General features: G+C 44.1%; 1 protein-coding gene across 1 annotated transcript in view; it reads left to right on the top strand.

Moving 5' to 3' along the window:
* The window catches only part of LOC147708559 (chitin synthase chs-2-like), a 389,460-nt gene that overhangs the window by 349,049 nt on the left and 14,111 nt on the right, over window positions 1–26,300 (top strand). Inside the window, 2 exon segments of the mRNA XM_086927238.1 lie at window positions 1,199–1,416; window positions 16,973–17,033. Of these exon segments, the coding sequence (XP_086783364.1) occupies window positions 1,199–1,416; window positions 16,973–17,033 (279 nt within the window).

Raw genomic sequence — 26,300 nt, forward strand, 5'->3', positions numbered from 1 at the left:
CCCTGCGCCACATTATACATGTGTCAGGTATAATGTATGCAGAGGGGGCGTTCCCCCGCAAAAAGCTTCGTAATAGCGATACAGTGAAATCTATGAGATTTCACTGTGTCACTTTTAGGATGCTGTTGCGTCAAAATCTTGCGCCTGCCTCACAGCAGGTGTAAGACTGACGCAAGACCTTTCACATGGTGCTTTCTCCATGTGAAAGGACGCATTACTGGAGTTACGTCACTTTTGTGACGCACTCCAGCAATGCGTCACTTTTGTGTTTACAGATACGTCAGAAATACTGATGTCATGAGTGATGTCACTGACCATGTCATGAGTGATGTAATATGTGACGTCATCAGCAGTGCATTGCAGGCGCGCAAGCTATAGTGAGTCCAACTGACTATAACGTGGGAATTTCAATGGTTTTATGTCAATAAAATATACAGCTAACTATAACTGGTGTGAAACCTATGGTTTTTTCAGTGAATATATACATATATGTATTCACCTCCACATTTATCACTACATCTTCAGGCTTCAATGAGGTATTGATGTGGGGTTTGCCCAATATGTAGCCCTGAATGTGTCAAAAGCAAACATATAGTTTGAACAAGTGCACAAAGAAACCAAATAGGTACATGCATTTGAACAACCTAGCATGGATTTTTAGGGAAGAAAACTCCAGCACTGAGATGCACAAAGCCGAAGAAACAGTGAAAGGTTTAACATACCTTTGTGCCATTTGCAATGAACCGTGTATAAAAGTATGGACAGATTTTCTATGTTGCTAGACAATATCTCCAATACATGTTGCTTCCAAGTATGTATGAATTTACACTACTGTATGCCATTATTTATGGTGATGCCTGATGCTGTGACATGATGGGCTAAACGCCTGTTTGTTACATGTGAGGTGGCTAAAGTTCAAACACTTAAAACAGAATTTCTTAAGTTAACTGTGAACTTTAGACAAAACAAGTCTGAAAAGGAGAGAGGCAGTCCTTGTTTACTGTTTCTAGCTTGTTCCTTTTAATGTTCATGCATTAACTCAGGCAAGTTCCGAGTTACATGTTTGAAGTTTAAACACCAGGCACATAAGGTAACAGATGCCTGTCCCATCATGACAGCCTCAGCCCATCATGATACTGCCCTAGATTTTATTTGTAAATATCTCAATATCTGTTGTTCTTCCGTTTCTTTCCAACAGACAACATTTATTTACTTCATGATGAACCTTTTGTGGATTGGGGCAACCTTCTTCCTTCAACTGATTGGCCCCTCAATACACATTAAGCTGCCAAAGATGTATTCAAATGGCACTATTTCCACGACTGAGCATCTTTCTGTGGAGCCCATTGGATTCATGTTCCTACTGTCCTTCGCTGCTTTATTGCTTCTACAGTTCCTAGCACTTCTCTATCACAGGTGAGCATTTATTTTTGATTTAACCTTGGAAATGGATATCCATTGGAAAAATGACGTAAATGTGAAAGGTAGCAGAAGTGACATCACACGCCTTGTGAACCCTGGTGACATCACATGGTTGAACCATTGTCCCACCACTACCCCTCAACAACCTCCTACTTGGTGCTATGGGAGTAAGGGACGCTTACATGTTTTTTGCTGATGATGATAACACTGCCTCTGGCACCAGGGGTACACAGGGCAGTGTATATTACCCAAAATCACTCCCCAGTACCTTCGTCGTGGCTTAGATTATTCTTTTCCATTGGTTGGTGTATACCACACTCTTCCTGCAAGAATGACACTTTACCAGTGCATAGACACACAGACAGAAAGTGCTTTGTATGTAGAGTTAGTAGAAATGGCATTATGCATCCTTTGACCGCTGATGACGTTACAGTGTTGAAGCCTTGTCCTGTCCTCATCCTGTCATCAGCCTACTACTCATTTCTAGGGGTTGTGAGGAGTCAATATACATGGCTCTTAAATCTACCTTCACATTATTTTGCTACTTCTGCATTCACGACTACTGGGACAAGGGGAGCAAGCGTAGTGCCAGCCTAGGGTACCAGCTGTTACACCAGGCCCCCCCAAAGGATATCCATGAACTGCATAGTAATTTCCTGACTGAAGTATACTGCTCAAACGATCAGGACAAGATGTATATTTGACTAGTGCTGTTGGCCGTCTGAAAGTCCAGTCAATTGGACCCGTTGTAAGGCATTGGGTGTTGGGATACTGTTGGTTTTTAATTATAATGTACGACTATGCAATGTTATGTAAATTCTTTTTATCAAAGTGATGTAAATGTTTTTTTTTATCAAAGTGTGCAACTGCTTGGACACTACAATTGATTGGAAATGTGGCCTTCTATGTTGTTCTTAAAAACAGTACAAAATGTGTTTATCAAAAAAGTCCAGTCAAATGTGTGGGCCAGTTCTGCAAAACGGTTCTGGCCCATGCGGAGAGGCAGGAACTCAGTATCCCTATTCTATAGTGCCGGACCATTAAATACCTATTTATTTTTTAGTACTGTGATACATACATTCAGGTGTCTTTATATTTTTTGTGTGCGGTCTTAAATCTAATTGGCATGACAGTACTGAAAAATAAAGTTTGCTTCATCATGAAACACAACGTAATCAGAGCTCACATAAAGTCGAAACATCAAAAAGGGAATAAGGGACTGTGCTATAGCCTAGACCATCTCCTAGTGAGTGTCAAGTTACCCATTTAAACAACTGTGTAATAGTGCATGTGCAAATGATAGGACAATATGAATACAAAATAAATTCAATTTGTTGAGTGGGAAAAAATAATAGATTGGATCAAAATTCAGAGAATTAGAAAGGTTATATAAATAACACACAATTAACATATGGGGTTAAATAAATTGAATATGAACAAGAAATTATATAAGTTTTACAGCGTTAAATGAATATGACTATCAATTGAGGACATAAGGGTACGATTATAACTTAGGCAGGAATTTCCTTTGCTGCCTGGATTTACCACATAATTATCCACCTAATTTGAGGTACTCTCTACTGAATGGGGAATAACTGTGTGGGGTTGGATTTACAAGTTGGAATTCTGCATGGAACACCCAATTCTGTGAAGTTTTACGCAGACATTTATCACTTGCTTTAGGCATTTCTGCACAGATATCTGTTTAATGAAAGTTATACTCCACACTTTTGGCAGGTGTCGTATCGTCATTGCCTGACCCTGGCTTCAAGACAGGGCAGGCATTACGGAGGAAGAGGAAGAGGCGGGAACAGGAAGGGGAGTTGTAGAGAGACGGGATAGAATAAAGCAGCAGTTTACCTGTCTCCCGTCTCACATGTTATCTTTAGGGGTTTGCGAGGACAAGAAACTGGTGACGAGGGTGAAATGTAAATTGTAAATTGATACTTGTATAGCGCACTACTCACCCGCAAGGGTCTCGAGGCGCTTGTACGAATACCGCTGTGGAACCCGTCCTGGCTTTCCCTGTGAGGCGTCCACTCCTGGGCACCCCCAGGGCGAAGGCCAGGCATCCTTAGCGTTGTGGGGGCCGTTGTGGAGATTAAGCAAGCTATTGCCCAGAGTTGCAGAGTGGGACTCTATGATTGGAATAGACACCGAGGCGAGAATTATCAGGTCCGTGGAATTTTGAGCCCAAGACCCGCTGAGGCGGGGAATTGAACCCTGGTCCCGGGCTAGACCTCTGCATCAGGGTCTGCCGCTCTAACCATTGAGTCACACTTCTCCACGGTGGGATCCCTTGACCCACCACACAGGCTTCCCCCTGACTGCCGCAGCGCAAGAAGCGCACGCGGCTGAATGCGCGCTGCAGAGTGCTAGAAAAAAAAGAGAGAAAACGAGCGTGTGCATTGGGCTGACCCGACAAAGCAGCCTGCGACAAATGGAGCGCGACCCAAGAGGTGGCATCAAAGTAAATAAGGGTGAGTCCAGCCAGCAGGTACCCTGCAGCGAAAAAGTGCACCCCTAATTTTCCCAGTGGGAGTGAAACACCCACGTCCTACTGGCGGCCATCTTGGAGTCAGGCACTGGGCATAGGACAGCACTGTACCCTACCACAGAGGCCATCTTGGGGTCAGGCTACTCCCAAAAACAGCAGAAAACTCACAATTCGCAAATTTAGAGGCCCCCACAGTCTACTGGAGCCACTTTTCCACCCACCATGTCTGTAGAAGCCCCTTCTTCGCAGCCCACAGCCTCTGGGTCCACACAAAATGCCCTGCAACCGGGACCGATGCTCGTAGAAGTACCTTTTCTGCGCCCCCCAGAACCCCTGACGCTGACGACGGGGAACAGCATGGGGCCCAAATGGAAAAGCTGGGCTGAAGATTTTGATGATTTCATGACGGGGTCGCAAGTTCGTGATCCCAATCAGAAACTCATAACCTTGCGGAATTTAGTGGGAAAAGACATTGCGCAAATAATTAAGGAACTACCGGCTGCCAACTCCGCATCCTACGAAGATATGAAAGGAGCCCTAGATAGAAAATTCTTACACAAGCGAAACCTAGACTATGAACGCTACACGTTCAACCTCGTCTCGCAAGAAAAGGAGGAGTCAATGAGTGACTTCATCGCATGCATCTGACGTCTCGCCCGATACTGCGAATTCGACAATTTCAACACCGAGGATGCACTCCGTCTGCGCATTATTGAAGGCTGCCAATCAGAATCACTATGTCGACGACTGCTAAAAAAACATTACACTCTTGAGAATATAGAAGAACTCACTCGCATCAATGACCAAGCAGAAGAACACGCAAAAAAGATGGAAGCTAGTAAGACTGAAAAAAGAGAACAAGCTCTTCGGGTACACTCCCACACCGACTTGAGGCGTCGCCCTGACCGTCACAAATCTAGTAGGCCCGTGAGAACACATCGGGCAAACTCTCCTCGCAGCTGGACCCGCAACAGCCAACTTAGGAGAAAATCATCGCAATGCTATCGGTGTGGCCAAGACCACCCTCACACGGGCCAATGCCCTGCAGTTGGTCAACAGTGCCATCACTGCTGAAGAGAGAACCACTTTGAAGCCGTCTGCCAGACCCGCCGATTGGAGGTGAAACCGACCAGACAGAGCACGGAATCACGTTACTATGCCAGAGCTGCTCAGGGACGGAGAGATCGCTCGTCCAGCTCATCAAGGTCGAGAGCTCAGTCAGTAAAGTCCTACAAATCCCAGCGGTCGACATCCAGAGAATCATCTTCCCTCACTCCTATATTCCAGGACAGTGATGAGTACTTGTGCATGGTGGCAGACCCCGACGGACTGAAGAAATATTAACGACTGGATATGCAAATAGTAAGCCATACCGCCGAATTTGTACTAGACACGGGCACATCACTTAATTACATCTGTACCACAGAATACCAGAGCATGAATCCCAAGCCAAAACTTGAACAAGCAACAGTGCGGGTCTACACGTGGATGTCCAGGAAGCCACTGCCGTGCCTGGGGCAGTTCCGTACCATGCTGACATACAAAGATCAACAAATTCAAGAACATATTCATGTGATCGAAGGCCCTGAAGCAGCAGACTGCCTCCTCAACCTGCCAACAGCAGAACGTCTGAAGCTGGTTGAGATCCTATACAAAGTGGACGACTTGCCTAACATTGTCAACAAATTCCTGAAACTATTCAGAGGCTTAGGAAAACTAACACACTTTAAAGTCAAGTTACACATCAACGAACAAATAACACCGATAGCGGAACATCACAGGAAGGTACCATTCAACCTACAACAGGCGGTGGATGACGAGCTACAAGACCTACTGAGAGTTGACAACATAGAGCGGTCGACAGGACCCACCCCATGGGTGTCGCCGGTCGTGGTTGTTCCCAAGAGAGGTCAAGACAACAAGGTACGTCTGTGTGTGGGCATGCGAGCCCCTAATACGGCCATCGAGAGAGAACAGCACCCTGGACCCCACATCAGCGGCATGATTACGCGCCTAAATGGAGCGACAGTCTTCTCAAAATTGGACCTTACTAGAATTACATGAGAAGTCGAGGTACATCACCACATTCACCACTCACCAAGGCCTCTTCCGATATAAACGTCTCAATTTTGGAATTTCCTTGGCAGCGAGATCTTTCAAGAGGCCGTCCGGCGGGTGATTCAAGAAATTTCAAAAGCCTTCAACTATAGCAATGACATCCTGGTCTTTGAGGAAAACCAGAAAGAACACGACAAAGCACTTGATCGGGTATCTCATGCCCTCCTTAATGCCAACCTCATACTCAATCAGGACAAGTGTGAATTTCATAAGTCAACACTTAAATTCTACGGCCACATCTTCTCTAAGGACGGCATGAGACCTGACCCGGAGAAAGTATCTGCCCTTTCGGACACTCCACAACCACGAGACGTCAGTGACCTCCGATCATTTCTAGGGATGGTTAGCGACTGTGCACGTTACAAAAAAGATTATGCCACCATCAGCTATCCACTCAGAGAACTGACACATCAACGGCGGCAATTCCTGTGGTCAGATAATTGCGAACATGCTTTCAACAAAATCAAAGAGGCGGTGAGTACTGCGATCAACCTAGCCTATTTCAGCACCAAACGGAAGACCAAAATCACTGTGGATGCTAGATCAGTGGGATTAGGTGGAATCCTGGCTCAGTATGATGATGAAGCAGACCAACGCCACATTGTCGCATACGCCAGTCGCAGTCTCACCGACAAGGAAAAAGCTTACTCCCAACCAGAAAAGGAAAGTCTTGAGTTTGTGTGGGCGTGTGAACACTTTCATCTTTTCATCTACAGGAAACACTTCACGCTCATCACGTACCACCAGGCGCTGACAACCATCTTTGGTAACCCGCGGGCCAAGATACCCCCACAGATTGAACGGTGGGGAATTCGCCTACAAGACTACACCTACACTATTATCCACAAACCGGGGAAGGCAGAAAACCCAGCGGACTACATGTCGCGACACCCCCAGATCCCAACACAAGTGTGACGCTCTGTGGCGGAGGAATACCTCCACTTTATCATTGACCATAACTGTCCACCCACGTTCCCGTTGGAAGCCATCCGGGAAGCATCAGCTCAAGACGCCACAATTCAAAACATTGTGCTCCGAATCCGCACCAACAGGTGGAGACACTTGGATGACGCTCACAGAAACGTGAAGGAGAAGTGTGGCTCAATAATTAGAGCGGCAGACCCTGAGGCAGAGGTCTAGCCCGGGACCAGGGTTCAATTCTCCGCCTCGGCGGGTCTTGGGCTAAAAAATTCCACGGACCTGATAATTCTCGCCTCAGTGCCTATTCCAATCATGGAGTCCCACTCTGCAACTCTGGGCAATAGCTTGCTTAATCTCCACAACGGCCCCCACAACGCTAAGGATGCCTGGCCTCCACCTTGGGGGTACCCAGGAGTGGACGCCTCACAGGGAAAGCCAGGATGGGTTCCACAGCGGTATTCGTACAAGCGCCTTGAGACCCTTGCGGGTGAGTAGTGCGCTATACAAGTATCAATTTACATTACATTACAGAAACGAAGCTGTCAACACTCAAGAACTTGCCACGTTCAAACATGTCCAGGAAGAACTATCTATCAGTACGGATGGACTACTACTGAGAGACAGAAGAATTGTGATCCCTCAAAAGTTAAGACAAGGAATTGTCAACCTGGCACACAAAGGACACCGAGGAGTGGTGACAACGAAGAAAGCGCTATGAGAACGCGTCTGGTTCCCGTCCCTCGACCAGATGGTAGAGGACATGTTCCGAGACTGTACATCCTGCCAACTAGTGGGACGAGATGAAACACCCGCGCCGCTGCAGATGTCGGACCTCCCAGACAGCGTTTGACAACAAGTAGCCATTGACTTCTTCGGCCCGTTGAAATCAGGGAAATACATCGTCGTCATCATGGACCAATACTCCCGGTTTCCCATTGCTCATCAAATCTCTTCCACTAAAGCGACGGCTGTCATACCTGTCATCGACGAAGCATTCGCAGCATGGGGAATACCTACGGTGGTGAAGACAGACAACGGGCCACCATTCAATGGACAAGAATTTGCAGAACTTGCAAAACACCTGAACTTCAAACATCGGAAGATCACCCCTTTGTGGCCCCAGGCTAACGGGAGGGTAGAACGTTTTATGGGAACAATCAGAAAGGCCATGCAGCAGGCTGAACTGGCTCGCCGCGACATTCAACCAGCACTAAATGAAGTACTGCAAGCCTATTGGACCACGCCGCACAGCAACACAAATCAATGCCCCGCCACTCTAATGCTTGGGCAAGTTCCACGTACCTGGATCCCAACTGTAGATGCTATCACGCAATCCTGAGTCATGACCACAGACCATGACACTCTAGTAGAACTTGATCACGCCAAGAAAGCCAAAATGAAGGAATATGCTGATCACCACAGACATGCCAAGACGTCTGACATCCAAGAAGGAGACTGGGTATCCAGGACAAGAGAACCAAAGCAGACAGTCGCTACCTTGCACACCTCCTGCAAGTCACAAGAAGAAAAGGGACCATGGTCACTGCAGAGTCTGAAGGCAAGCGGACAACCAGAAACATATCACACTTCAAAAGGTGCAACCCATCTGCCCATACTCGAGTTCGAGAACCTGACTGCGACACAGACTCATCAAGTCAAGAGAGAAACAGTGACCATGAACATCGCTGGGCACTGGAGCCTGATGACCTGAGAGACAAGAGCCCGCCTGACCAGACACAAGCCCGCCGACATTTCGGAGGCCTGTTTGGCTCATCCAAGAACTCTGAAGTAAGGTGGACACTTAAAGTACAAACGGGGGGAGGTGTCATATCGTCATTGCCTGACCCTGGCTTCAAGACAGGGCAGGCATTACGGAGGAAGAGGAAGAGGCAAGGACAGGAAGGTGAGTTGTAGAGAGACAGAGATAGAATAAAGCAGCAGTTTACCCCCATCTCCCGCGTCTTCCTTGGGGGTTTGCGAGGACAACAAAGCAGGTTGTAAAAGTTTGTGACGGGCCTGGGTGGGTAAAGTGTTGAGGGAGGGGTGTGGTGAGTGTGGTAAAGAGAAGTGATCCCTGTGCATTAGCAGAGGGCTGACTGGGGACAAGGACCAGAATTCACTGCAGCTCTTTCCTATTTTGAATTTACAGCTAGATTTTCTGGCTGGTGAAATCGGATCCTGAGTGTCTGAATCTTGGAAATTCATGTGGGGGAACACCAGCCCACTAATAATTGTGTGTAGTAGAATTCCACACCAGACTTTCATGCTGCTCAACTCATAATTGGTAGCAACAGACTTGACTTGGGTCATATAAACATTGTGGAAGCTGATCTTGGTGACAACATGCGCCAATATGCAGCTAGTTTCTGTCAATGGTAAGTGACGACCTATAAGTAATTAATCTATCAGCATATAGAGGTTGGATCCCGGGGTGCAGAGCAGTAGTGTACCTCAGACTGTGATGCTAAACTGCAGAATCGGAAGTAGGATGTGTGGTCCTGAGGAGGGCCGGTTCTAGCGGGGCATACGTGGCCCTAACCTGGGAAAGGGGGGTGCTGTGTTTAGAAATAAGTTGTGAGTTTAAAAGCACTTGTTGCAGAGCTCCTTGTGTGCCAAAATGGTTACAATAAAAATGTCAAGATACATTTTGTGATTAATGTTCCTGTTTGAGCAAGATCGAGTTTTGTCTAGTGCCAGATCGGACTTCTCATAAAGTAGCACAGAGGGTCAAAGCACGTGTACCATGCAGAGATCATGGAAATGTGGGGCATATTAGCAAGAAAACCTCATTAAAATTATCGCAGTTTTAGCATCAGGAAACTGCCGCTAAAACAGCGATAATGGGCTTGCTAATATGCGTTATAGAATTCCAATAGAAGCTCAGGTTAGATGTCCTGCACATCTAACCTGGGCTTCTATTGGAATTTTATAGCTCATATTAGCAAGCCCATTATCGCAGTTTTAGCGGCAGATTCCTGCCGCTAAATCTGCGATAATTTTAACGAGGGTCTTGCTAATATGCCCCTGTATTTTATGTGGATAACTCATTGGGTTACTGCTTTTGTCACAGAGATGATTTTGCTACTTGCAGTTTATAAATCACAATCCTAAGATATCACATTAACTTAATTAAAGAGCTGCATGCAAAGTGCAAGGCATAGGGTGGGAACCATAAATATTTCACGTCTTTCATTATCTTATTTTTGCTAAAAAAGCTTGTTTTGGGTAGAAATACATTCTTATTAGTAAAGCCAAACCCAACCACTGTGGTAAATTTTGAATCCAGAGTCTGTGCTTTTTCAGACCAAGTGCTCTTGAAATATACTGCCTACTAGTATGGATGACATGATTCCTTCACCTTCTAATCCTCATTGTTTTATGAAACATTCCCTTTAGACTGACTTACACACGCATGATTGATTGTTTCTGTATCATTTTGTGTGACATAAAGTGCTCTTACACCCTACACTGGTATGAATAGTGCTATAAAACAAATTAAATGCATGTGAGAGAGGGGCACTGTTGGAGAATGGCAGTGAGGTAATCCATGGAGAAGGTGGTCATTGGGGGTACCAAGAAAGATTGTTGCACTGGGCGTCACCAGTACTAAAGCAGGCCCTGAGAAATTAGGCACGCTCTCAATGAACAGGACACCAGAACAGTCACCAAGATTGAGTTGCTATGGGGTCCTGACAACAGTCTAAAATGCCCAACCTTTCCCAATCTTTCCTCAACAACTGCAAATGGGCCGGCGGAATTCCGTTTGGGCCCGGGGCCCCTTCCTTTCTACTCTTTGCGATCTGCCACCTAATTAGGAGTAGCTCTGCAGCATTTGTCTCCTCCCCCGGCAGTTGATCTTTGTCGGAAGATGTTTGTAGGACTCCCTCCTTAGTTGGAGTGCCTTCCGAAAGAACACCCAATAAGGCCCTGTTTTGGGAAATTGATAAGGAAGCCAGAATTTTTATGATTGAAATGATCATATAAGAATCAGGCCCAGGTTTTCTCTAGTATGTGGGGAAAAGTGCCTCCATGCTGCAGGTGGTAATTGTATTTACAATTTTCCAAAAGCCGGCACTATCGTTATGGTTTATGTTGTGGAGGAGAATGCCCTTGGGGTATTTCTACATAAATCTCATGCATTCCCATGTAATTACACTAAGCTCCTGTTCCCCAACCCAGATTCAGCAGAGGGCCACCAAACTTATGCACTATCAACTAATAATAAGTTCCAGCCTCTACCCGACCTTAACAGTTTAGATTGACTCACAAAGGGTTCCACTGAACGCAAAAATTGTTCACCCAAAGAATGAACAAGTCATCCTGAGAGGACTAGATTCCTTAGAGCTAATAACTCAATTACTATGCAAATTACCCTGTTTCAAGGCTATGTTTACCCAGAGCATGATCCAAACGCAGGTATAGAAGAGTCAGCTGAGGGCCCTACTGTACAAGAGCTCCCAAACCTTAAAGACCCATTGAAAATAATTTCTTGGAACGTTGCAGGGCTAAGATCCAAACTGTTACATTTCAAATTGGGCTAATTTATTAGACGAATACCGCATATACATGTTCCAGGAAACATGGTCTATTGAACCAATTTCCAGAGTAGGGTACACTAACTTTAGCATTCAAGCTAGACCTTCACCTGCAGGTCGACCGTCGGGAGGCCTACTTATTTGGGTTAGGACAAGCCTGGCCTGCAAAGTTACTAGACTAAATATTGAGTCAGCTGATAAACTAGGCATTGACCTCATATCTTTAAAAAGGGAGTTTTCCTTAAGACTAATTAATATAAATAATTGTTTCAAGAACCAAAACCAGGAATCTAGCACAGTTACACTTTTGTCCAATTATTTAGACAACACAGATGGAGGGAAATGTGTTATTGTAGCTGGAGATGGTAATGTTGCACATGAGCCTGTGGACTATGTGCAGGACCTCATACAAGAGGAAGAACTATCAAGGGGTATTAAAAAAACTCCAGTCACCCCAGCTCAAGAGATGCACAAAGGCAGGGCAGCAAGTAAGTCTAGCTTTTATAGAGGAAAAAAGAGGATTGTGCCCTCACAATTTGTCAAAGGTAGTTGGTAAAAGAAAACTCAAACGTTCTTTGAAAGTTTTACGTGGGTGGTTTTTATTTCATGTTACATCTGCGGAAAAAGGACAGCGACACATGTTTTGCCCTGATGGCCTATAGGCCGTGGGCTTTTTCAAGGCAAGAGTCAGGTGTTGGTGCGGGTAGAATTCATGATTCTTTAGAAGGCCGGTATTAAATGTCTGCGGTCCTGGAACAAGACTCTTGCCTTGAAAAAGCCCATGGCATATAGGCCATTAGGGCAAAACACGTGTCGGCTGTCCTTTTTCCACAGATGTAACATGAAATAAAAACCACGCACGTTAAACTTTTAAAGATCGTTTGAGTTTTCTTCTTCGGACTACCTTTGACAAATCGTGAGGGCACAATCCTCTTTTTTCCTCTATACTTACCCTTACAATGGCTCTTGGGTGAAGCCTTTCGCGAGGAATGCGCCACAACAAAATTGGGCCCTGACAATTGTAGCACCGAGGCCCAGAGATTACCACCCAAACAGTTACCCATACTTCTAGCTTTTACCCTAACCCAGGGGGTATGTGCCTGCAATGGGCAGATGGAATATGACTTAGAAGCTACCTTTACATTCAATAGGGCAAACACTCAAAGAGGAATTGACTATATAATGGTCGATCTAGACTTATGGCATAGGGTACATGACATGTCCACTATACCAAGATATGACACTGATCATAATGCAATGGTTTTGGGATTAGTCGATATTCAATTTTTGTTAAACAATTCTATCAGAATGGTCTCCCTGATAGTCACCTCAAATGATGATAGACTGATCAAATTGAGTCATTTAGCCTCAGATGATAACTCCCTAGCTATTATATATGTCGAGGTAGCATCTGCCCTCATCAACTTGAGCAACTTGGGATGCGATGACTTAGCTATCATGTCTACTTTCTCCCATCTTCTTACGGTAATTAAGAGTCACTTCTCTAGACAAACAGCAAGCACTAGCCCCCAGACATAGGGATATGCCCTGGTTCAATGGGAACTGCAAACAGGCTAAGACCCTCCTAATTGCCGCAGTAAAAGGTGGGAGCAATGCTCTTATAATGGAGAAAAGAAGAGCCTACAACAAGGCACAAATAGAGGGTAAGAAAAGTTGGGAGTTAGAGAATTGACACACTTTGGCCGAAGCATCAAGAACGGAAAATAGTCAATCATTTTGGCATTTATTGGCCAGTGGAGCAGTGCACACGTTAACAAATAAGAGTTTATCATTCAATCACATGTTTGGGAGGAGCACTTTGCACACTTGTATGCCATGGAAGGCAGCGATAAGGACTTCGAAGTCCCAAAGGACGACTCAAATCTGCTATCTGAGAAAGAAGCAGTAGAAGTAGTCTCCATTACTGTAGAAGAAACTGTGACTGCATTTAGCAGCCTGGGTAAGGGTAAAGCCCCAGGAGTAGACAAGATACCGGGGGATCTTTACTGCTCAGAACCCAACATATGAGGTCCTGTACTTCACTCAACATTTAACGCAATAGAGCTAGGAGGGGATATCCCAAGTGCCTGGAAGAGTGCCAAAATCATCCTGATATTTAAAAAAGGGGATCCCTCTAATTACAGAGCATTCTGCCTTATAGATACGGCTCAAATTTTTTTTAGTAAATTGATCCTGAAGGACCTAAACATTTGGATCGAGGAAAACAATACACTGCCTCACCTAAAAGCTGGCTTCAGGGAATCCAGTACTACCTTAGATCCGGTATTCAGTTTCTTACTGCTTACCTGGAAGGATGTCACCATTAGAAAGGTTCATCTCTATATCATATTCGTAGATCTTAAACAAGTATTTGACTCCATAAATTGCACTGAATTATGGGTCGCCCAGAGGGATTTCAGTCTGCTACAACACATAGTGCGCATGCACCAGGATAACTATGCCCAGGTTCGATTGAACCAAGGGGGCAAACTCACTGGTTAGATTGGAGTTCTCAATGGAGTACGACTAAGATGCCTTTTTAGCCCCAACCCTATTTACCTCATATATGAATGGGCTAATTAAAGCTCTGCATAAAAGCGGGGGTGACCCTCCTAAGTTTGCAGGCAGACAAATTCCATCACTCCTGTTCGCAGATAATATTCTACTGATTGCAAAAACATCTATGGGTGTGCAAAATGTATAACCCAGGTGTGCCACAGCCTGCATTGGCTTTTAACCCCCACCATTGTTTTAAAGGGAAAATCAGGTTGGGCTTAAACACGCTGGAACAAGTCAAGGTTTTTGACTACCTAGGGTTCAGACTGAATAGTAACTCGAGCTGGACTGACCAAATCCAAACAAGCTCCCTTACACTACAGCATGTTGACTCGGCACTGTTCAAAAAACCTAATCAAACTGCTTAATGTCCTATTTCTCCAGCCTTAGAAATACATTGAGCTAGAGGTCTGGGGTAGCACTCTATGGTGTAGAACTGTGGGCTTCGATCAGACAAAGAGCTTGAAGCTGGCAGAAAATAAATTTACTAAACTGCCAAGTAGCACTCCACTTCTACTGGCTCGTTTAGACCTTGGCCTAAGAAGTGTTGTTAAGTACATAGCGGAATTGAAAGCCCTAGTGTTTTGGTTCAGAATATGGACCAGCAAACCTCAGATCCCAGGTAAAGAAGCTGTAGAGGAAGTACGAAACCTGGATAAAGCGGTAGGATGGGTGAAGTGGTTTAGAGAGTTGAGGCATTGGTTAATGAGATGGGGCTGGAGGCTATGTGGGAAGATGCTAAATTCCTTATGAAAGATATTGTACCTCTCTTAAAAGTGAGGGTCTGGGCTCTTACTCAGGACTCCTGTTATGGAGTCACAGCACAGGGCATTTGTTTTTAATGTCAATGGTCACATGCTCTTTATCATTTTATATTATTTTTAAATTCTTGTAACCTTTTTATGCTATGACTTTATTTATTATTGTATGATGTATTTTATGAAAGAAGACTGTTGTATATAAATGTTGAGAATGATCTCTATTTGATCGATTAAAGAACTACTCTATTCATGAGTTAAGTCGATTTGAGATCTACTAGAAATCGCTATTTGGAAATAAAAAGGTTCAGACTTTCGAAATACCGGTTTCCTAACTACGACTCAGAGATAATCGCGTTTAGGAAATCGGTATTGCTAATGTTAGTACATTTGGCCTTTAGAGTATAGAAAAGAGCGGCTCCTGCAAATATCCAATGCAAAACAAAAGTACATTTTCTGAGATTCTTCCAATATAGATAGAGAAGAAAGACTAGAAAACGGCCGTGGCATGAACCCTTTGATGTATGAATAGAAGATAGACATACGTCACAACTCACTAAGGCCAACATTTAGAAAAGCTTTGCGCAGGTGCTCATGGGATGCAATGCAAAATATAGGGGCATATTACCAACAACTAGCGATAATTATCGCTATGTTGGCTTAGCGGCAATATTTTTATCGCCGAGCTGCAGCAATTTTTATCGCTTAGGAACCTTGCTATTATCAAGGTTTATCTCCTAAGCGATAAAAATGGGCCGAAATGCATGAATATCGCTGAAAAGTCAGCGATATTCATGCATTACCGAGCTAATGCTCTTAGCCATGTTATCCACCTACCATTGGATAACATGGCTAAGAACTGCTCAGGGGCAGGTGTTAGCTTTTGGAGATAATCGCGCTTAGCGCCAATATCTCCAAAAGTTGGTAATAGGAGATAGCGATGTTAGCGACTGTTTCCAGTCGTTAACATCTTGGCACGCCCACTTTGCATGTCATTAGTGATAGATTTCACTGACATGCAAAGCGGGGCCCAAGATGGTCGCTATCTCCTACTAGCTGTCGCTAACTGGTGTTAGCGACAGCTAGGTAATAGGGAGATCATTTTATCTCCGCTTTCTTGGCTTTTAAAGCCAACAAAGCGGAGATAAACCCCCTTGATAATATGCCCCATAGTGTTGGGTTATTTACCATTTCAAAGTCCTGCATGACAGTTGCTAAATGTTTTGCATTTGCACAAACTTTAGTGAATGTGGGCCAAAGAAACTTTATTTATCATACAAACCGTAAAATAGAAAAATAAAAACAGACTCAGGCTTCGAGAGTTCACTCATATCAATGCCAAGAGAAAGAAATCACCTTGATTATGATCATTATCTGGTAGAGAATAACTTCTGAAGACTCTATTCCATAACAGTTGAGATATTTTTTCTCAAATTAGAGATAAAAATTCAGCATTTAGTACAGGTGAGTTGCTCAACTGTTTAGTGAGATATTATGATTAAGAAGCAGGATTTTACCAGCATGTGGGTACCATTGATCTAAGTAGAATTGGAATGTGCCTGGGCAAGTGAGAACATGATTTGCTTAGTGTACAATAGTAGGCGAGGGCAGGGGAGATATTCTCGGGGCTATGGAAATATGCAATTCTGTGGGTGTGGCATTTTCAAGAGAATTATGGATTTGTGGCACTTGCCACATAGTCCATTACCTGCTCCATAATCTGCCAATTTTAACAAAAACAAATGTTTCTAGATGAAAGTGGTTACTAAAAACGTGGTGACACATGTCCCCACGCAGTGGAAAGACTTTTGTAAAGCTTAACTGGTCATCTTTCAATTGCATATTGCTGTATATGGGTGTTAAACTTGTGGTAATAAGGTGAAATATTTGCCCAGGCTGTTACCATGTGTGAAAATGACAAAAGAATGAAGTAATGCTATGACAAAATGTGCTGAATCATGTCACATGATTTGCCTTTTCATGGCCCATAATTTAGTCAGTCTGGTTAATTTGGTCCCCCCCTGCCCCATAATTCCAGTGGCCCTGGATATAACAAGCTTTTCTCCTTTACAAATACCTACAAGGAAATAATTAATAATGGAACGTATACGAGTCTAGATGATAATAACAACTGAATTTATTTTCCAAGTCTTTATGTTTTACAGAGTTTACACCTTCATCCATTTTGTGGCTTATCAAGGGACGGCTGGACAAGGAAACAATCTGGTGAGAAGAAATAGTTCAGAACTATTATTTATTTTCAAACCTCGGTGTGGGAGTGTGTCTGTATCTTGCATATGTAATAATACCTCACTTATCTTCTCTGCCTTGATAATGGCTGCCTCTTACCACCCAAACTGTACAATATTGACCATAAATTGATTAACATTTCTGGTGATTAGAAATGAATATGTTTATTGATTTTCATGTGTATGTACATTTCTAAACAGGTGCTTGTCATTTACAATGACATGAGTCTTTCTCAGCATTATTTACAGAGGTGACGGGCCAAGAGAAGGTCGGCATTGGCAACCTCAGATTTAGACCAGGAAATAAGTTTGAAAGTTGAGGTTTCCCTCATGAGATGTGGATTTTGGTTCCAACGTCTTAAGATATGATTGTGGGTGTGGCTCAGTGTTCGAAGGGCAGTTCGGCAGTCTGGCATTTCCAGATGATTCTGCTTGAAAGAGCCATGTGTGGGCGGCTTTTGTTTTTTGGGCCCGTCAAGGGCCACTGGACCAAAAACAATACGACATACACACTGGCCCTTTGAAGCTAGCCCATTTGGCAGTTCACGATTGAAGACTGTCTGAGAGACAAGTGCAACTCTGGTTTGCCTTACCTATTTGGGGCAGACTATCGTGAGCAGTGCTTAGTTTGAGCCGGTGGTTTGCAGTGCTCATCACCGGTACCTAATTGTCTGTACCGGCACCTATGAAAGTCCGCCCACATGGTGGCACTGTTTGTCTAAATTAGATATTAGCAGAATAACAGCTGTTTAATAATTTAAAATACATAACAAACAACTGATATCTGTACCCAAGTGATTGCTATAGTGGAGGGTGCTTGGAAGAGTCTGATTTGAAATGAAACAAAATAGAAATTTAAAATAAACACGCACTACTACCCGGGAGTGTCTAGGTGGGCAAGATGCTAACAGGGCTGGCCAAGGTTAAGAGGCTGGCAGAGGCTAAAAAGCTCCCGATAGATTGAAGAGCTAGGTTTTAAAAAAAATTCTAAAAGAGAAGAGGTCCGTTTAATTTTTTTAGGGATAAGGGAAGGCTGTTCCAGAGACAGGAAGTGCTGCCTAGGAAACTTCTCCTGCCCCATTGTGCTCTTCTTACTCTAGGGACAGTGATATTACATGCTGATTCTGAGCAAAGGGATCTTGGCGGAATGTACCAATGAAACCAAAGCTTAATTGATTCAGTGCCATCCCCATGTAGAGCCCTGAACACAATGCACAGTGCCTTAAACTGAATATGCTTTTCAATAGGTAGCCAATGGAGAAGTGTAAGGAAGGCCGAGACTGATTGTCTTTTAGATATTCCAATTAGAAGGCAAGCAGCTGAGTTCTGTAGGACCTGTAGCTCATTGAAACTTTTCTTTCTGATTTTTGCTAAAAGAACATTTGCGTAGTCAATTTTTGAGAGTATCAGAGTGGAAATGACAGTTTTTGCAGGTTTTTTGGAATAAAGGGGAAGATCTTAAACGTTTTATAGTAAAGGAGGTAGACGTGATTGAATGTACGTGCCCTTCAAAGGTCAGTTGATTATCAAAGATAACTCCAAGGATTTTTACCTTTGTTACTGCCAACAGAAGTTGGCCAAGTTCAGGTGTCCACCAATTCTGGGACCAAAAGGAGGAATCCTTTACAAAGAGCAATACCTAGGTCATGCCTGAATTCAGATTCAAGCAATTTTGGGCCATCCATTTTCTGATCTCCTGCCTACAAGTGTAAAAACGCTTTGCTGTCTCTAAAAAATTGGATGATACTGAGATCAGCAATTAGGTGTCATCTGTGTAAGTGACAGCAGATAACCCAAAAGATCGAATAAGTTTGGCCAATGGAGCTACATAGATGTTAAAAAGGGTCGGGCTAAGAGACGAACCCTGGTGGACGCCACATGGGAGAGAGAAGGAGGAAGATTTAAAATTGTCAACTGCAACAAACTGAATTCTGTCGGACAAAAATGATTTAAAAACCAGGAGCTTTGTCGTTTACGCCAATGTCCTCAAGCCTATTCAGCAGAATATCGTGGCTTACAGTGTCAAATGCTGCTGAGAGGTCTAACAGGACCAGCACTGTACTACCGCCCACATCCAGCATCAATCTGACCTGTTCTGATACACTTATCAGAGCCAATTCTGTACTGTGATGTTTTGATAAATCCAATTTGGCAGGGGTCTAAATGGCTCTGGTCCTCAATAAAAGCTGTCAGCTGAGAATTAATAGCTTTTTCAATTATTTTGTCCGGAAGGGGCAATCTGGAAATAGGACGATAGTTCCCAGGATCAGTGGGATATAGATTAGCTTTTTAAAGTAAAGGAAGGATGTGTGCTATCTTCCAGACACGGGGAAACTTTCCTGCGAATGAATTGCAGAAGGCTTGGTCCATGCCCTGATTCTCCTTTTCTGGAGGTTTGGATAAATGTTTGACAAAGACACTTTTGTCGAGTTTTTCGCTGCTTCTATCTTCTGGGTGAAATATTTGCGTTTTTTTTAATCAGATCTTTAACAAGGCTTAAATAGTTATGTATTTATCTTTTTCTGAATTCTCATAATGGAGCCTCCATTTTCTTTCTTGCCTACAACATGCTTGTTTATGCAGTCTTACATTTTCTGTGAACCACGGTTCAGAAGGAGTATGATGGTTCCTCCTGTGGACTTTAGTCAGTGCTATTTCTCTGCGGCCTTGTCCAACCATTCCTGGTATAGACTAGCCACTCTATCAGGATCTATTGTTATGTAGGGCTGTGTTTCAGATAGGATGGCATCTAGCTCTAGCTCCTTTATCAAATACCAATTGCATGACAGCCTTACTGGTCGAGGTTTATTGTGCAATGCAATGAGGGGGCTAATTTGATGTTAAACATAACTGCTCGATGATCAGACCATACCAAGGGTAGGGCTGCTGATGTTGATAAGTATGGGCAGTCAGAGAAAAGGCCATCAATTCGATAGCCTGCTTGATGCGTATGTTCTTTGACTCGCTGTTCTGGTCCGAGAGTAAGCAACATGTCTGCAAGATATGCTGCATCCGTGTTCTTTGGGTTTTCTAAGTGCAAATTAAAATTGCCTAAAAACACTACAGGGCAGAACATCAACTCTCCCTTCTTTACGTGTTCTGTAGCTGAATAATTATTTTATTACTATGCTACCTATGATAGAAAACTAGGTCAGGCTAATACATACAACATGAAATGTTACCCTGTGAAGTCATATTGCATGGACCTTGTTCTACAAAAAACTGATTGGTATACAGTCCAGCCCCACCTAGAGTGCAGTGTAAGGGTATGTTATTTTTCAGAGCTCGTTTGTGTCCTTTTGCAAGAGTTTATGGGCGGGAGGTGGGCTCTCTCCTGGGTAGTGAGCAAGGTCGACTCAAGTAGCTGAATAGGTTTTTAAATGGGACCTAATGGGAGGAAGGTAATGGCTGATAGCTACCTGGAGTCTTGCGCAAAACAGGTGTATTGCCATATATCTTTTCAAGGACAGTGCAGTCAATACATAAACACATGGAGGTGTAATGGCACATGCAAATCAGTTCTGACCACAACCCAGGCACTTAAGCTGTTGTTGAAAGTGAATCTGGTAATATATAAACCAGTGGCAAAATAGCAGGTATATCTTTAAATGGAATTTTGGGATGTTGACCAAAGCCAAAAGCTGATGGGAATAACTGAGGTATATTATAAAGTGATTTTCGAGCTTCTGACGGTCTCAATGCTGGGAAAAGGCACACTTTGGTGAATGTCTCCCAATCGCCCTACTAAGTTCCTTTAACTCCAGGACACAGCTGAAAACTTGAGTGAACCAACAGTGGGGAAATGGGAAAAAGTGTTTTGAAAGGTGACAGGCAGCTAGACATTTTGAAGTCAGCAGGCATTGATAATGCAGATGGTCTGTGGAGGACGGCCATCCCAGGTGAAAGAGACTCACAGGCCACCAAAGGCTAACTAATGCCCGGCCTTTAAGAACCCTTCAATCATCTCCTCCTGATGACTGACAGGCAGTCACAGAGGAGAAATTGAACAGTCCATCTATGAATGCACTACTCCCCCAAGGAGCTCCCACCTAGTTCTTGATGCATCACATGAGACCAGTAGATCACCTGACATGGAAACCGAATGAATGTCTGTTGACAAATATCCGTTCGAGTCCTAAATCAATATGACTCTCATATAATTGAGGCCTGTTAGACCTGGCATCTTTTGGTGTGGTTTCCCCTGTCCTTTTGCTTCTGACCTCCTCTTTTTGACTGTGTGCTGAACTTCATTTTTGCTGGTTTTAGGACTCTGGGCAGTTTACCACCGCTGACCAGTGTTAAAGTGCATGGGCTCTGCATCTAAAATGTAATGGCATTTGGTTTCTCGATGATTGGCATATCTTAATTACTAATAAGTCCTAATACAGCACACTTCATGTGCCCAAGGACTGTAGATCCAATGCTACTAGTCGGCCTGCAGCACTAATTGGGCCACCCATATGAGTAGCCCTTCAAACCTGTTTTAGGCCTGCCACTGGAGAGCCTCTCTGTGCAGTTTTAAACTGCCATGTCGACCTGGCAAGTTCACCTACTTGCCAGGCCCAAACCTTCCATTTTATCACATGCAAGGCACCCCTAAGGAAGGCCCCAGGTAGCCCCATGGCAGGGTGCAGTGTATTTAAACCGTAGGGAATGCAGTTTTGAATTGTACATGTCCTGGTAGTGGAAAATGGATACATTCGTTTTTCACTACAGCAAGATATATCTCTCCTATAGGTTAACGTTGGAGCTGCCTTGTAACACTTTGCAAGTGTAACTTCCAATTGGGAGCAGATAGAAAATTGGAGTTTGATGACTCTGGACTTACTATTAAAAACACATATTTTAGTGAAGTTGTTTTTCAAATTGCAGGTCTGAAAATGCCACTGTTAGAACGTTGGAATTTTCTTACTTTAACCATTTTGTGCCTCTGCCTGTCCCTAGAATACACTTCTGGGTCAGGGTGACAGTTGGGCTTTGTGAATTCACTCTAGACAGGCATACTCAAAGAGAGCTGAGGTGTACCCTGCATATCCTGATGGCCCATCACCAGGCTGATGGGTCTTCCGAAGCTAGAGTGGAAGGAGGAGTTGACCCTTGCACCTGAATAGGCCTGTGCTTTTCCTCTCATAAAGAGCAGTATACCTACCTGTAGTATGTCTGGATCCAGGGCCAGGAAAGGCAGGGTCTTGTGCACTACAAAGAACTTTCTTTGAAGTCTCCCAATTTCACAGGCTAAAATGGTTATAAGTACTGGACCTCTGACACCATATACTAAGAACACCTCTGGACTTCAGACAATCTTCCTGGAAGAAGAGCTATTGTGTTGCCAGGAGGGACTTCCACTTTGCTGTTTGTTTGGTTGTGTTGGTCTGCTGCTTCTTGCCTGGGAGTGAGAGGACCGGACTTTTTTCTCTACATCCTACTTTCTAAGGTTCTCCAAGAACTTGACTGAGCTTCTCTCCTGTTGCTGAAGTCTCAAGATATCAAAGACTTCACCTGCATCTTGCTACCAGCACCTGGGCTCCTCTGCTGTGAGTCCTGACCTGCCAAGTGGTGCCAAAACTGGTCCTGGGCCCTTTGAGGTGGATTCGGTGGTGCAATCAGAAATTGGCGCATCAACCCAAAGCATCAGTTCCGAACCGGATATCCCTGTGAAATCCAGGTATCGTTGCTGCCTGCACTGAAAACATGAACACAGCTCACCAAGTGCACGATGCAAAGGTAGACTTTCAAAGCAGCCCCGACTTTGCTTCAGCACCTCCCAAGAACCGCCGTGCGTGAGTCTCAGGCACCGCACCTCCGAACTTCATGGTGCACAGTCCCGACTCTGAAGCATCACCAGCCCTGCATGACTTTCGACTGACACATCACCTTCAACCCAGCGGTTTTACTTCGATGTCGAGGAATCAACGCCCAGCGCCCTTGACACCGCGTCGCCTTCAGGAATCAAGGTCTCGCATCGGCAACCAACAAATCACCTCCTCCGTACCACGCATCGCCCTGGTGCGGCAAAGCTTCAATTACCTTGCACTGCCCACAGGAACTGACGCATCACCTGCATCCGCCATGCCTCACCTTCTCTGCACTATGCATCATCTTTGGTTTCCGACGTATCCATCTTGAATCTGACTCTTGAGATTCAGGAAGCAGCTGAAGACTCTTCTTTCCATAATCAGTGATGATAGAATGGTGTCACATGAAGCGCTGGGATGCCCCTGGGTAGCCATGCGCTATATAAGTGCGTATTCATTCATTCATTCATTCATTCATCCAAGGTACTGTAGGGGGGATCTACATGACTCCTGTATCTGGCCTTCACAACATCCTGGTCGGACTAAACTTTTGGATATGTCCCAGTCATGTGTGACCAGAAGGCCCCAGTTTGAACTATAGACTTCTAAGCAATGCATTTTGATGTCATCTGTAAAAATGTATGTCTTGATTTTTGTATGTCAGACTTTTCTTTTTATGGTCTTGTTTTACTCAGATGAATATTGGCTATTTTTCGAATCTGGTGTGGAATACTTTTGTGGTGTTTTCACTGTGTTTCTGTGTGCACAAATACCTTATTTGTTGCATCTTTAGTTTAGTCTGACTGCTCGGTGCCAAGCTACCAGAGGGTGAGCAAGGATAAACTTTTAGTGTGCACTTCCCTTACCCTGACTACAGTGTGAGTCCACCATTGGACAGAGTACATATCTTTTCCAACTGGATCCCCCATTTCTAGCAATGCCTAATCTATCCAGGACTAATCCCAAACCAGGATTTACCTCTATTGTCAGGCCCTGTAGTAGCATCCCCTGGTGGGATGAAGGTTTATCCTGCATCCTGGATGCACAGGAGCTCCACCAAAGAATGCTGATGCGCCAAAGCATGGGCTGGGAAAAGGAGGCTCCTGTGCCTCAGTTGTCTAGTGCTTTGCCTCTCCAACAGGTGCAGTCACTAAGGAGGCATATTAATCTCATGAAGTTTGTATCTGCTATTTTGGCCCGTCCGAGACTAAGGTGATAAATATTGGCTTGTTCAAGTGAGTAAAATTATGTAAATGTTTTTGTGCATAGTGTGCATTAAGTGGCATGAATTATGTGTTTTGAATGTACTGCATTATATATGGATAGACATCTGCATTTAGATTGTATCTGAGGTATGCCCTTACCTGCAAAAAGCACCTGATATACCTGTTCAATGTCAAAATGATGCAGTGAATGTTAATAGCACAGTTCATGCAGCTTTGGCACACATCCAATTTTACATTTCCCACAAGATATTTGCTTCTTGAACCAAGGCTTTTGCGAGTAAATATTGAGCAATAACCGTAAGTGTAAGAACATCAGTGATAAGGCAAAGTCCTGGCAACACAGATATTGGTGGTGGCATTGGTCTGGTCTACCATGGCACTGCAAAATAATATACCTCCTCAGCATTTGACTCTTTGTAGGCAGATTGTGTGTTGGGGGCTATAGAGATTCAGATCTTAACAGCTACCAATTAGCATGCAGCAATTATTGTCCAATCATGTGCTTATATTTTATAAAGAGGAATATTTTGTTACACCAAAACAAAATAGCACACAAAAGAATATGCCCATGGGTACAGGGTTCCAGAACACGTATAGCAGGGAAAATATACAAAATCTATCTGGCTCTGAATAATCTCACTGGTGCAGGCTGTGATTAATGTAAACTGGCTTCTTAGTTGGTGGCCCGTAAGCCAATCCTTCAATGTCTTAGTTACGGTTAACCTCCACCTTAGCATTTCCCAAAGCCAAAGGAGTCCCAAAGTCTGATGAGCACAATTTCAAGGGTACAGGAATGATGTAAACACTGCAGGAACTAGGTTCACTGCACAGAGTGTACACTCGCGGATGTATGTGCAATGACCCCACCTTAATCCTGTTATTTGGGACCTCGGTGCAGTGCATGAGAAGTCAGCTGGTGAGGCTTCCAGCTAGAGTACAGGCCCAAACCAAAAGAACCAATAACAAAGAAGTGAAGAGTCATTTCTCTGGTGCTGATGAGGTTTCAGTATTTGGTGATCCTCTGCTTGCTGGCAGAGTGAGAGCACAATCTTGGGTGCAGTAACGCTCTTTCTTTCTTGGTTAGCACCCCTCCTGAGTTTTATGGGGCGTGGATCTATTTCCTTACAAGTGAGGACATTTTTCCTATATCTTGTACTTAGTGTTGTGTGCTTGGTTAAATTACATACCACGGCCGGCAGTGTCACGGCGCTTTGCACCGGAACCCTGCTCTCACGTTTTTTTCCCTCGGGGTTCATTCCCTGACACCCCACAATAGGTAGCGTGCTACTTACTTGTACTACCTCACAGATAGACTTAGACACGATAAGTCTTCTCACTAAACCACTGTTGCTATACTACACATACGCAACAGTACGCGCTGAATACATCCCTTCAGCGCTAGTTGAGGCCCCTCCACCATGGATTTTGGCACAACCTCAACAACGCATCCCATGCATACCGGCCACGGCCCTTGATAGGTATGCAAGCACGTGTCATGCCACAAAGTCACTCTTTATGGCCACTGTACATATGTACAAACCATTGATTTTATATCTTTGTGTTTATGTTTGTGTTTTGTCTGTTTGTCACTTTCCTCCTACAGACTCCTAGGTTCCTCGCAAAAGAGGTAAACCCCCACAACTTATGAGTTTGTTTTTTCTTTTTTGCACCATTTTACACATAGTGCTATTTTTAACTTTCACGACCATTGGCAGGGCGGGCCTTAGCGCGCCCCTCCTGTCATTGGCACACTCGCTTACCGGTCCTGATGAAAGCCCAGTTAATTAACAGATAGAATGGGCAGAAACATGTTGACCTCCTTTACAGGGTAAACACCAGTATAATATAATTGGCTAGTTTCCCTTCACATATCCAGTTTTTAATATGTCAGGTTGACCAGTGAATAAAGTTTTTTTGGTACAACCATTGACATTTTTAACCTCATTTCTTTTTCACACTTCATCTTCACACAAAAACCTGCTCCGCAGTCTCCTGGCGTCGCAGCACACCGGGGAGGTACTCGATCTCTCCCGGTGGACCCGATGATGAAGCATGTCACCACTAGGGTGAGTGAGGGTTTCCTGAAAAAACTGTGTACTTTTTCATGAAATTGGTCTTACTATCGGACCACTTACAACTGGCCTCAGACTTCACGTGCGACAACCGCTTTTCTATATATCCTGTCCTTTTGGACACTCTTCCTTTGATTACCTAGCACACAAT

The sequence above is a fragment of the Lissotriton vulgaris genome, chromosome 6, assembly GCF_964263255.1.
Source record: "Lissotriton vulgaris chromosome 6, aLisVul1.2, whole genome shotgun sequence".
In the NCBI taxonomy this organism is placed as follows: domain Eukaryota; kingdom Metazoa; phylum Chordata; class Amphibia; order Caudata; family Salamandridae; genus Lissotriton; species Lissotriton vulgaris.